Raw genomic sequence first — 13,185 nt, forward strand, 5'->3', positions numbered from 1 at the left:
TGTGAGACATTAGTGGAATGTCTGATAAACATGCACTAGTTCTTTAATTTTACTGAAGAACACTCCTCTACATCAGATGACATTACTGCAGACTTGTAAGACTTGAATGAAAGTGTGCAATTGACAGTGAATGTCTACTTAAGCCAGGCAACAGAAAGTGAAAATAACTTCATACAAAACTTACAATTAACCAGAGGTCTGCAGATCTGAAAGAGAAATTCATGTAATGATGAGATCCCTGCAGAAATCTTCAAGCTGAATGTTTATAGTGTAATAATGGATGTGAAGGCACACACAGTACTGTTAGGTTCAGCAAACCCCAACCAAACATTGGTGGTTTATATGCAATATTACAGCTGGACCAAATCCACAGAATTGAAACAGCTGATACAACTCAAAATGTAAAGCAGCCAAACTCAAATCAAGGCAGTTTTTGTTGTCAAAAGTAAACATGAACTTGCCAAGTATTCACCAGCAGCAACGATTTGAATGTATGGTGTCCATGTGCTGTGGGAGTGTGCAGGGAGCAGGTTAAAGGGAGCACAGGAGAGGCTGTAGGTCACTGAACAGCTGTAGGGGGCGCTATAAGATCCCATCCATGAAGCTGGTGTCTAGTCGCTGGATGAGCACCCGGATAAAGGACATCTCCTTACGGGTGTTCTCAAAGATCACCCTGGGATCATCTGACTGGCAACGTAGACAGTTAGGAGCCATGACCATGGCCAAGTTGTTCACATCCATCTTGGTAATGGCTACATTGGCAGATTGGGCAAAAACCTAAACAGAAAACACAATTTCATGTCATTTGTGTTTTTTGACCAAAAGATGCATTTTACATCCAGTGTACTGCAGGGATTGACAGTGTTGATGCTGTTGTCTGGACACATGACACTCTTCTCCAGGTGAATGAGCTAAACAGCTGTTAGTGGACCAGACACAGAGCTATAGAAGCACTTACCAGATCACACAGTCTGACCAGAGGTACGTGTCATTTATGGTTTCATTTCTGAAGCTCCAGCTCCTACGGCCAACTCTATCCCCTTCCTCCATTTGGTCCTTGTCACCTTCATCACCTCTTGTGATTTCTACATTCTGATGGATTTCAGTGCGCTCCGGTTCAAATTGAAAAGGCTCAGTAACGAAAAGCCTGTTTGGCTGGACGGAGCTAACACAGTTGGACCTATAAACATCATTTTCCCTGAATTCATTGCAGTGTGAACAACATGGCAACGTTCGTGTGACAATATTTTCTTAAAATGCATAAAAACAAAAGAACCTACAGTATTGTTTTTACATATAAAATAAATATTTCTCAAATAAAGTCTATTGTTAGAACTAATCATGGATCCCTTTAAGTCTGCTGAGGTATGGGGAGTTTCAGCATGTTTGTCTGCCTTTAAAAAAAGAAATAAAAATGTGGCAGAATAACTGGACAAAACCATCCCTGACTCCTGGGGAAATAGGATTGCTCTAGACATGTTGGAGATATACAGTATGTAGTAGTGCATGGTAATAAATTCAAAAGTAAAAGGAACCAGTTGTTCATCAATTGTCTCAGTGTGAAATGGTTAAAATATTCCAGCTCCAACTGAATCAGAAAATGATCAAGTGATTGATACAACAGCACATCTTCATGGCACTGAGTGAGTCTGTTACCTGCAGGAAGCGAATGAGGTAGCAGAGTACCAGCTTGTTGATGTGTGGCAGGCCCAAAACCACATTGACTGCAGCCTCTGGGTTGTCATAGCTACTGATACACTCCTCGTAGAACTCGTGAGGGATCAGCGGCTCTTCCAGTTCCCGGTACCAGAGTTTCAACAGAGAAGCTGGGATTGAACCCGACAATACAGAGCAACATGTTAGAACATTTAAACAATAACCTGATGATCTTCAGATCCCCAGATCCATCTTTCAGTCCCTCCTTAATATCTACATGCTCAACTGACTCAGGTTAATACACAATAATTGTCCAGGTGATACAAAGTCACCAAGTGACTGGCCCCTTTCAAGTGTTGAGCAGAACAAATCCAATTCATGACACATCATCTCTTAGTCTATTTTACTTATGAACTATTTTATGGTTTATAAGTAACCTGTAAAAATGAATTAGAGAAATGTATGGAGTTATAGTTGAGGTCAAAAATATTACTCCCGCCTCCCCTTAAATTTTAAGTACTGGTCAAAAATTCCCCAAGTGCTGTTAAACATAACAATGTTTTTAGTTCAGTTTTTCCAAACATCATAGTTTTTATGTTAGATGCTTTACTTTGCACAGAAACTAAATTATTTCACAAAAACTACCAGGGCCACTAAAACAACTTTGCACAAGTTTTGTCTGTTTAAACCCTCACAGACTTTGCTGGAGGTTTCTCTATGTTAAAAGGAAAAAATACGTTTCACTTTCACCACTGACTTGCTCAGGACAAGAACTTGATGCAAAGTCCCCAAATCCATGCTTTGTAACTCAGTTCTAATCAACTGACTTTACTCAGCAATGTTTAGGATTTAAACTGTGTAACTGGATCTGAAAGAGAGTTGGACTTCATTTTGCCACCAGATGCATGTTACTGAGCTATTACAAAAATACATGAAACAATTTTTATCTATGATAGAAACATTATAAAATCATAGTATCCTGTTCACCTGGGATGTGTGGATCTTCCAGTCCGGTGGGAATTTTCCATTGATCAACTTGCAGCTTTAGAGCATTAACTTCATCTATGTCCCCTGGAACCCTAGAGATCAAAGGCAAAGGCATGAATCGTCATGCATGTTGCTGTGTAAGCTAAAGCTTAGTTCACATGACACAATTTTACATTTTCTGCCCTGGTTTCCCTAATTGGGAGCCAGAACGCAACCTGCTGAATGTTGAATGTGACAGGTAGCCAATCGGAAAACGCGGTGACGTAACAACGGAGGGAAATCAGGTGGACATCAGAGATGATATGTGGAAACTATCATGTGCTTAATAAACATGGATGCTTATTCAGTTAAAAATGTTAAGGTCGAAAACATAACTCACCTCCAAATCTTAGTGCAGCAAATAGAGTGGCTGCTCCAGCCATCTTTTATCAAACACCTTTTCTTTTTGTTTCGTCTTTTATCACTTAAAATGAGTCCACAAACTATCACTACTTCTTCTATATCGTCAGACATGTTTGTTACTCTAAATTCACATATGGTATGTTGGGGGTTTTACGGGATTTTCTTCAGGAATCGGGATGTTCGTGAGTGGAATTGGTTTGTGTGTGGTGTGTTGCTCCTGCCGTGTGGCTGGACACACGAACCGATCGAATCTGTTGGACTTTTATCAGCTCTGTGGTCACAGAGGTTTGGAAAATCGGCCGACGATCCTTAAATCGTGCCGTGTGAACCAGACTTAGGACTCATGAGCTCTACTCACCTTGTCTCGACCACTGCCCTAACGCTCTCTGACTCGGGTCGCTATGGTAACGTTACACATCCCTTCAAAATAAGATACAGATGCGCCACAAAAACGAACGTTTTATTTTCGTGAAAATTAGTGGGAGTGTTTCACTTGTTTCTCTTTGTCCACAAACTATCACTGTTGCTTCTACATCGTCATCCGTGTTTGTTTATTCTAAATTATGTTTAAAACTTTAAACAAGACAAATTTTAGTTTAAAAATGTGGAGAAATATTTGATTTGGACCATAAATGTTTGCTTATTTGGTAAATAAAATCAATACAAATTGGGAAATTCTAAATTTACAGTTAAATATCTTTATCTCAAACATTAGAGTGAGTCAAACAAAATTACTTAAACAGGTAAGATGAGAATCTTTTAATTAAATGAATTAATGTTTGGATGGAATATTTGCAAATTAAAGATCAACTAATGTGACAAAATATCCTAAAATACTGAGAATAAAGTTATGTTCTTGCTTTTACAAGGTGTTTCTGTGGTCAATAAACCCCCAACCAGCTTTGGTCAGCCTGAGACCTGCATCTTCTTACAATAGAGTGTGAAAGTGTCTGACTGAGTGTGATGAGAATGAAGGAGTTTTTTGTGAGGAATCTATGATGGCTTTTACGAAGCGCTGTGTAAATATGACGTCACTTTAGTGAGTAGATGTAGTGATACTTTTCTTATTTTTAAACTATGTAGAGAGTGAATGTTTTGTTTAGAATCATAATGGGAATAAATCTAGGGAAAGTTACAGAGTAGTTTTATATTTGCAAAGTTCCTTGATTAAATAGAAAATCTTTAAAAAAGGTGGAAAAGGTAATAAAACTACTGGTGAGTGATATGGTGTAAAAAAGGGGAAATTTTGAACTGTTACACATTTGGGGCTGTGACCTGTTTAGGATACATTTATTTTGACAAATACTGCACAGAGATTTCTACAATGATAATGATTACATAAATTCTACTTTGATATCAAAATTTAATTTAAAGCGGAATCATCTGATAGGAGGGTTTTTACTTACATTTTGAAACTTTAGAAATTTTAATTCATTGATAACTGCTTCAAATTTACTTGGTGTAATAAAAATTGGAAACTAAAATTTTTGTAATTTTTTTCTTATTTTTCAGGTTATCTAAAAGTAGAATGGGGATGAAAAACTGGACAGATTTCCTTGAAGCACACTACACATTTTATTTATTCTTACGGCAGGAAGTCTTGACTTATTATAAATACTTTGGAATTACATAGAAGAGGGATGTGGTATTGGTGAAGATTGGGAGATTGTGATCTTTAGCAGACTTGATTTTCCATCATGGCATATTCTAAACATTTTTCTCTTATTTTATCTTCAAAATGGTTTCAACCGAGGGTCGACCCTCGATTGCGGAAGCTAGCTCTTGGGACGTGGAATGTAATAATTCATTGTGAAAAATATACAATAAGTAGAGAGAAGCTAAAACAAGAAATTAGGAAATATGATATAAAGACATTAAAACTTAATAAGATATGAATTAAACATATAATAAATAAAGCAGTTCTAAATTTGTTGAAGGAAACAAGGTTATATATAAGAATTTAGATTAAAGGGAGATACTCTGGTCCATACTCCAGCATAGTAGATGGCGATAATACATCTTAACGTTAGGTGTCACCCGCCAATAAAAATCACAAAGAAGAAGAAAAAGAAAAGGCAATTAATCCATTTCATTCCAATGTTTCGACCTGTTGCACATCTAAAAACTGCAGGACAGCGACTGGAGGCCTGGAGTTTGACACCTGTGTTCTAGTTGATTAGTCACTCTGTAGCTTATTTTTACAAACTGTACACTACTCACTATTTAGACCAATATTATACTTCTTAAATTATTTTTTAGATTATTATGCAGATAGACTCCTATTACTGCAACCCAGAAATGGAAATAAAACAAACTTAGAATCCAGAAAAAAAATCTTTCAGAATTTAGTTTTTATTATCACTTAGAAACTCCAGAGAATACTTATCAAACAACCCAGAAGTCAAGGATACTTACTTGCACTTATCTAACAACTCAGAACAGAGATTAGAACAAACTTAGAATCCAGAAAACTACCTTAGCAACTACTTTTTAGACTCCTATTCTTCCAGCCCAGCAAAGGAATTAGACCAGAGGATACTTACTATACTTATCTAGCAACCCTGAACAGGAGCATCTAGTTTCTATACTTTGGATCAACATTATTAGATTCTTTTTGGTTTTTTCCTCTTTCCTTTGGTTTATTTTATTTGTATTTCCTTTTAATTCATGTAAAGCAATTTGAATTGCATTGTATCTGAAAATGTGCTATATAAATAAGATTACTTTTACCTTACATTAGCAAGCTAACTTTGACTGATAAAGACAACAGAGTGTTTTGGTAAATGTTGCACCCTTAGATCGCTGAAAGAAGAATCTCTGAACAAATAAAAGTTACTAAACTAAGCATTATTGCACATTCCTTGCATATTCCTTGCATTTGACTGACCGGTAAGGTAACAGCATCCTGATGCCACAATCCCCCATTTCCTCTAATCTTTTAATCTTATCTCAGCCACAGAACTAGGAACAGTTTGGTTCTGATAAACACAAAGTTGAGATGTTTCCAAATATTACCAGAGAAGATACAGTATGATGATGTAACCAAACCAAAAAGCACCCATATATATTTTAAGAAACAGATTTCTTGTCATATGACTTAAAGCTAACTGAAACTCTGTCTAACTCTTCCATATTCCAGCTTCTGCCACTTTTCTTACTTGAACTCATTTTGCTTCCTTCTATGTGTCGCTCACCTGAAAATGCCCTCTGTTTGGTCTCCATTGAGACCCAGAACCTCTTCAGAGAGACGGGTCTGGACCCAGGGCAGCTGGCGGTCTGGATATCGCTCCTTCTGAAGCACCATTACTTCCTCTAATGAAGAGCCAAACATGGATGGACTAAATATGGCATTCCTGGCATGCTGGATTTCCTCAAGAGAGGGCTTCTGGAGCCCCTGATGAGACACAGAAACATTCATGGAACACACAGAGCTACCGGAACCTGATACTCAATCCGTCTAATGCCTTGGAGCATTAGACGGAGGACTGACATCTGACTATGTCTTCTCTGTTTGTGAATTGTCACAATCGTACAAATTTTTGCATCTTCTAATTGTCCTGCAGGTTTCCCCAGCTCAGTTGTTTTGGATCTGTGGTTAATTTTTACCTTTTTGGCTCCAGTCAAAGCAGCTTTCATCAGTTTCCTGTAGCAGTATTTGGCATAGCTGCTAATGGCAACTCCTTAAAAACAAAAAGACAAAGTTTTAGCAATTAAAATTGTTCCTGTTTGAGTCCATGCTGATGGATTCTTTCAACATAAACAGATTTTCTTCTATCACTTTTTTCTTTTCTCATTCTTTCTATTAATTCAAGAGCTACAGTCACACCAGGGTGGCAACAACACAGACCTCAGTGTCTTGTTTTTCCCACTTAACTGATGAGAAAAGATCAGTCCTCATTTGCATACATGTCCTGTGCTGCATATCAGTTCTTATCTCCTCTCAGAACCTTCTGGACTCTGACTGCTCAGTTTGTCTCCTGAGGGACCTGATATGCAACACAAGGCATATTTATCAGAACAAGATCTTAAACATGTTACCCAAAATAAAGGTTTAAAAATTGTTGTTTCTAATGTTGATGTTAAAGCAAAACACAAGTACCTTGGGAGCCCAGCAACACTACGGCAGGCTGACTGCTGTAACAGAAGGATTCAACTAGAGTTAACTAGACGTTAACTAGAAGTTAACTAGACGTGTTTGTCAGTGTGACTTTCTACAAAGTCAGTTTCAATAGATTAGGTTCATAGTTTGAAATGCATGAATATCGAGTGTTGCCTTCTATGTTACTATTACCATTATTAGTAGATTATTATTATTTTACTATCACTATCATCATTGTTTTTCTGGGTTTTATTTTTGTTATATAACACAAATTATGAAGAAATTATAGGATGTATATTGGCAAAAAGTTTGTAATTATTCTGATGCTGTATGTCCAGGTGTTATTTACAATTATTACTATCATTATGAATACCATAACATGGTTTTAATTACAAATTTCTGATAATTACTGAGTTGGTAAGTAATATATTTCATTAAATTGAGATGAGAGGTAGGATTAAATAAGTGTTCACTTCTTCCTACTCCTTTGTGTTGGGGACTGGAGTTTTGGGGACTGTTGTCTGCTGCTTTCTTTTTGTCGTCCACTAGTTGGAGCCTGGATACCACATGTACCTGGAGGGCGGATTTGGCTCCTGCACCTTCACACACCTGTAAGTTGTTTGCTGCTATCAGTGTTGAGTATAAGAGGAGCAATCTGCCGGCACTTCAACGTCTGAGTGTTAACCTATCTGGGTAACTTGAGCCCCTCTGAGAACGTCTTTGAGATCTCATGGCCAAAGCCTTTCTTTGTTCTGTTTCTAGGAATTCCTCTGTGGTGCCTTGGACCATTCCCTTTGTGTTGCCCTAGAACCCAACCCCATCAAGCAAACTCTCATTGAAGGATCTTCAGGTTTTCTTCATCCACTGCTGGCAACAAACTGCTCCTCTTCATCCACTGCCTGTGAATCTACCTGTCCACCCTCCAACACAAGCCAAAACCTTCCATCAGCTCTCAGCTCCCTCTCTGGACCAACCTAACCCCAGTCACCACAGTATTTCCCCCCCTGGCGGATTCTTCATCAATCCAGTAAGCTACCCAGTCTGTCATCAGATTCCCACTATGCCGTCCATATCTCACCTCTGCTTTCGTCTCTCCTTAGTGTCCTGGGAAGCCTGGTTCGCTGACCAGTGGTCAAGAACCCCTCTTTCTGTCATCTTTATCACTTGTATAATAAATCACCTTTATCTGATTTCCAAGTTTCCCTGGTGCGTAACCAGCCTGTGGGTCAGGCATCTAGCCTCCAACATGACAACTTCAACAGGAAATGTGAGCTAATTGTTTTATTCTTGGTTATGTATGCACATGTTTTCTCTTGTCTTACTGATAACTTGTTTTCTCTTATTAAGAAACCTGTTTGAAATAAAAAAAAATAAATGAAAATAAAATGAAACAAAGTGAAGCCATCTCCTGACCAGTCATAACAATTAACAAGCATTTAACAACAATTTAAATCTTAGGTTGGAGAAAAGTCCTGCTATTAACAAAATGAGCAAGTAAAAATGTAAGTACACTGAGAGGGTTCATGAAATGCGGTGCTTAATGTCTATACCCATTCATTTACCTTTGGTGTCATTAAGAGGGTCCATGTGTCTGTAGATATAACCCTCCAGGTAGGTGTGGAAACGGGGAGTGGGAGGAAAGAAGGCTAGGCAGATGGCCATCAGCTCCCAACCACGCTCCAGGCTATCATACCGGAAGTTCTCTGTAGTTTGACGGCACAGCTGGATGTAGAGCTCATCACGGAGACCCTGGTTACTCCAGCCCCGCACCACCACCTGAAAGACAAAGCCAGGAAGCTGTCTAGTTTAAGACAGGCTCTTTTCTTTATTCAACTCATTTCTAGCAGTTGTGCTAAAAGACGTATTGTGGGTGTAACTTCCACGAATGTTACCTACAGACTCTTCTCAGAGACACAACTGCGGTGTGACATCAGTCCAGTAGGTTAAGTTTTTAATCAGACAATATTGAATTACACAGCTAATGTCTATCAGTCCAATGTGTTTATTTAACTACAGACACTGGTGGTCCATGTGACATACATGTCTAACAATGTAACTTTCTTGAAAAAGGAGATAGGCAGTCAAGGAAGACTCCATGTTTTGCTTGAGAGCCACGTACCCTAAAACAGACATCTGGGAAACTGTGCTCTTCAAGTCAGTTGTTAAAAAAAGAAAGAACAAGTGACTATAGTCTATTTTAACAAGCTGTAGATTTGAAACAGTTAGAACTTAACATGTTCTCGTTCTCTAGGCCACTATTCTGTGTTTAACACTCTCTCTCCCAAACAACTCAATTTAAGAAGCACTAACCAGTGACGTCAGTAAGTCTCTAATCAGATCAATTTTTTTCAGTAACGAGTAAAGTAATGCATTACTATGTCTAATTCAGAAAAAAGATTAAAGTTACTCATCCAAATCACTGTGCGTTACTGTTTTTTCCATTTTCTCAATTAATTTAATCTCATTTCCTCTATGGAGAGTGACCTTCATCTCTATGTGATAATTCAATCACGTTATCAGCAGCAGTGATAGAACGTCTTGACAGAAACGCAAACGATGGAGGGAGGAGAGAAAGATGCATTTTGTTGCTGGAAAAACAGGAACTATTTGAGGTTATATCTGCAAAAGATGACAATGTGAAGGTTGAGTGTATCCTTTGAACTGGCAAGAAAGTTCTGCCTCGCTTCAGAAATAGCACATCAATTCTTTAGAAACTAGAGTCGCAGCACATGACAATCAAACTGAAAGAGCAAGCTCCACCAGGTGATTCAAGACGAGAGCTGTAACAGGAGCAGGGCCGGACCAAGCCTCCATGGGGCCCTTAGAAAAATTTGGTTTTGAGGCCCTTTGCTTTTGCTAATAATGTGGATTTCTGCAGTCAACAGTCAGATGATTAGATCATTCACACACCTGCTTCTTTGACAGTGTTGTTTATATTATATATGCATATATCATCTAGTGGTAGTAAACACAGCATAACCCCCCGCAAAAACTAGCATGCATTTAACTTAAGATGGAATACATACACACATATCTATGATCTACTTGGATTAAATTAATTTCTCAATCCCAATAGCTAAACATTTAATTTATACCAGGTGAGTCTTTCTTGTCTGAGAATGTGGATGTGGGATGATTTTGTGCCATCAAATAATTTTTGCAGTTCTCCTGCAGTTTAATATCAACTTATAGGTTAATATATAAATAATCTTTGTTTTAGCCACAAACAACATATCGCCAACTACAAGTTGGAGTAGCTCATTGATATATTGATGGAGTAGCTATACACTGTAAAACATTAGAAAGTGGCTTAACTTGAAAATGGAAGTCCACCTGCTGCCTTGAAAATGCCATTTAAGTCAACAAGAAAATTGTACTGGTTTTAACTCAGAAATGAACAATTTGTGTAAAGATTCATTATTAAGTTTATTAATCTTGAATTGTAAATTCTAACTTATTTCTGCAGATTAAACCAAATAATACTTTCACAACATGCAAGGAAAAAAACTGACCCTACCTAGTTAAAGGACACACATGTATCTATTATTTTCACTCACAATATCAAATTAAAATAACTACTTATTTTACTTTAGAATAACTTATTTCAAATTGCATGAACTAAATTTCTAACCTGATGATAAATTTTATTATTCATCACAATGAATTCTGCTCCAAATCTTTATCCTCAAGCTTTGCAAAGTGTCAGTTGCATTAAAATGAACATTTTCCTTCATAACACACAAGAGTGAGATCAATGTAACACACTTCCATCTCAGGATACAAAAACATGTAACCGTAACCCTAAACACTCTGAGAAATAGTTCCCACTGCTGTCTTTTTCTTCTTTCAGGTTTTTAAAGTGCTAACCTAAAATCTCTTGTTTATTCAACCCTTGGAGTGGAGGTTTGACAAAATTAATAAAAAGTTAACAAAACTTACTATTGTAAGTTTATCTTTCAACAACTCTCACATTTAGGTTCAAAATCTAAAACTCAGTATATTTATTTTGACTTAAAGAGTAGAAGACAGTAGACAACTAAATGTGGCTCAAATGTTTTACAGTGTGTATCCTGTTGTAAAGCTATTTTGCTAGGCAATGTCAAACTTTTTGAGAAATTTTAATTATTGGTCTCAAGCTTTATGAAGCCTAAAAATCCAGAGAAATAAATAGGGCCAACCACAACAATCAACTTGTTTAAAGTTAAACTCAGCTTCACACAAATACAAAGATGCTAGCATAAATGTTTGGCTGTTAAACTGAACCGTTCAAGGTCACTATCAAGCTAATTTTCTGGGGGTTTTTTCCCCGCCAGGGGGTCTTTTGTGGGCTCTGGTGTCCCTTATATGTAAGTAGGCTGACAGGAAAGGGGGAAGGAGAGGGAAGAAGACATGCGGCAAACGTCGACCGGGTCCGGGAATCGAACCTGCGACCACTGCGTCGAGGACTGAAGGCCTCCAAATGTGGGTCGCGCTAGCCCCTACGCCACCACAGCACACCCTCAAGCTAATTTTCTGTTAGCATTTCCACAAATCTTTCTGATAAGCATTGCATTACCAAAACACATGCAAACATACCTATATCTTTGCTTTTTTCTCTTCCTCCTTTCTTTTATCTCTCCCTGAACAACAAGTCCTGGTTTAGGACATTTTTGTGCAAACTTATGTTAAACCGGTGCTTTGGAGGTTTGAACATTGCAGCTCATATTACCGGTGAAGAGTAATTTTCTTTTTTTTTTCCCCCATATAAGCAATATTTTTTACATTATCAAATATTTATATTTATATTTATATCAAATGTTTTTGTTAATATAATCACATAGAAAAAAATTAGTGAAAAAATTAAAAGAAATCAGTTCCACGTTGGAAGTCCAACGCTTAGTTTGCTTTGGTTTGGGCATGAGGTCCCCGACCACCCAAACAACAAAAACTAAACTTCGATGCAAAACCAGTAAGTGATGGAGAGTTAAAAAAGTCAGTCGGATGTTACATAGTGGAAGAAATGCTGCCCTTCAACATGGTTTTCTCACTTTCATTTTGTGCCATAATAAACCAAATCCCCACTGGTGTAAGTGCCAAACTGTCTTACAAAGGAGAATGCAGAAAAGCATTTATGTTTAACAAAGTGAAATACTTTTTTTTGTAAAAAAAACAACAAAAAAGTATAAGTTTAATGAAGCCAAGAAATCTTATATCAAGCAAGTAATTGTTTATGATGGGCTGCACAGTGGCGCAGTTGGTAGAGCTGTTGCCTTGCAGCAAGAAGGTCCTGGGTTCGATTCCCGGCCCGGGGTCTTTCTGCATGGAGTTTGCATGTTCTCCCTGTTCATGGAGTTCTCTCTGGGTTCTCCGGCTTCCTCCCACAGTCCAAAAACATGACTGTCAGGTTAATTGGTCTCTCTAAATTCTCCCTAGGTGTGAGTGTGTGTGTGAATGGTTGTGTGTCTCTGTGTTGCCCTGCGACAGACTGGCGACCTGTCCAGAGTGACCCCGCCTCTCGCCTGGAATGTAGCTGGAGAGGAACCAGCAACCCTCCTGACCCCATTAGGGACAAGGGTGAACAGAAAATTCGGAAAATGGATGGATGGATGGTTTATGATACTGAACTCAAGAAGTACTTTTATGTTTTGATAAAAAAATATGTTTAATTCAGTCAAGAAAGACTGATTTTCATAACAACTTTGTTGAGTGTTTGTTTGTTTGAGCACCTGGTAAGAAAACCAGCTTGGGCTCAGTCTAACTTAATTACTTGACTGATTTCTTGATTTGGACAGTAACTAATTCCTTTTTCAAGAAGTAATCAGTAGTCCGATTAAAGTTACTTTTTCAAGGTAACTATGCCAACACTGGCACTAACTGTACGTACAGTGCAGACTTTACAACCAGATCAGAGCTCATCAAGTTTGAGGTTTACTGTGCTTGCCCACAAATGTTCGAGTCATTTTAGTCAATTTTGAGCAATGTATAACAATTGAGAAACATTGTGGATTTGTATACCTATGTCATTTACATTTGTAGCCTTTTCCAAAACTACAACAGGGTGT

The 13,185-nt window shown here is 37.9% G+C and overlaps 1 protein-coding gene across 4 annotated transcripts in view; it reads right to left on the reverse strand.

Annotated features, from left to right (window-relative positions):
* Positions 1–245: 245 nt before the first annotated feature.
* Positions 246–13,185, reverse strand: part of arhgap39 (Rho GTPase activating protein 39) — a 76,409-nt gene continuing 63,469 nt past the window's right edge. For all 4 annotated transcript variants that reach the window (XM_044128945.1, XM_044128943.1, XM_044128944.1 and 1 more), the window contains 6 exons: positions 8,707–8,920; positions 6,652–6,725; positions 6,240–6,439; positions 2,644–2,735; positions 1,657–1,826; positions 246–777 (listed from right to left, as the gene is read on the reverse strand). In XM_044128945.1, the coding sequence (XP_043984880.1) occupies positions 583–777; positions 1,657–1,826; positions 2,644–2,735; positions 6,240–6,439; positions 6,652–6,725; positions 8,707–8,920 (945 nt within the window). In that variant the 3' untranslated portion in view covers positions 246–582. The remainder of the gene's footprint in view (positions 778–1,656; positions 1,827–2,643; positions 2,736–6,239; positions 6,440–6,651; positions 6,726–8,706; positions 8,921–13,185) is intronic.

Source organism: Gambusia affinis, linkage group LG10 (genome assembly GCF_019740435.1).
Source record: "Gambusia affinis linkage group LG10, SWU_Gaff_1.0, whole genome shotgun sequence".
Classification (NCBI taxonomy): Eukaryota; Metazoa; Chordata; class Actinopteri; order Cyprinodontiformes; family Poeciliidae; genus Gambusia; species Gambusia affinis.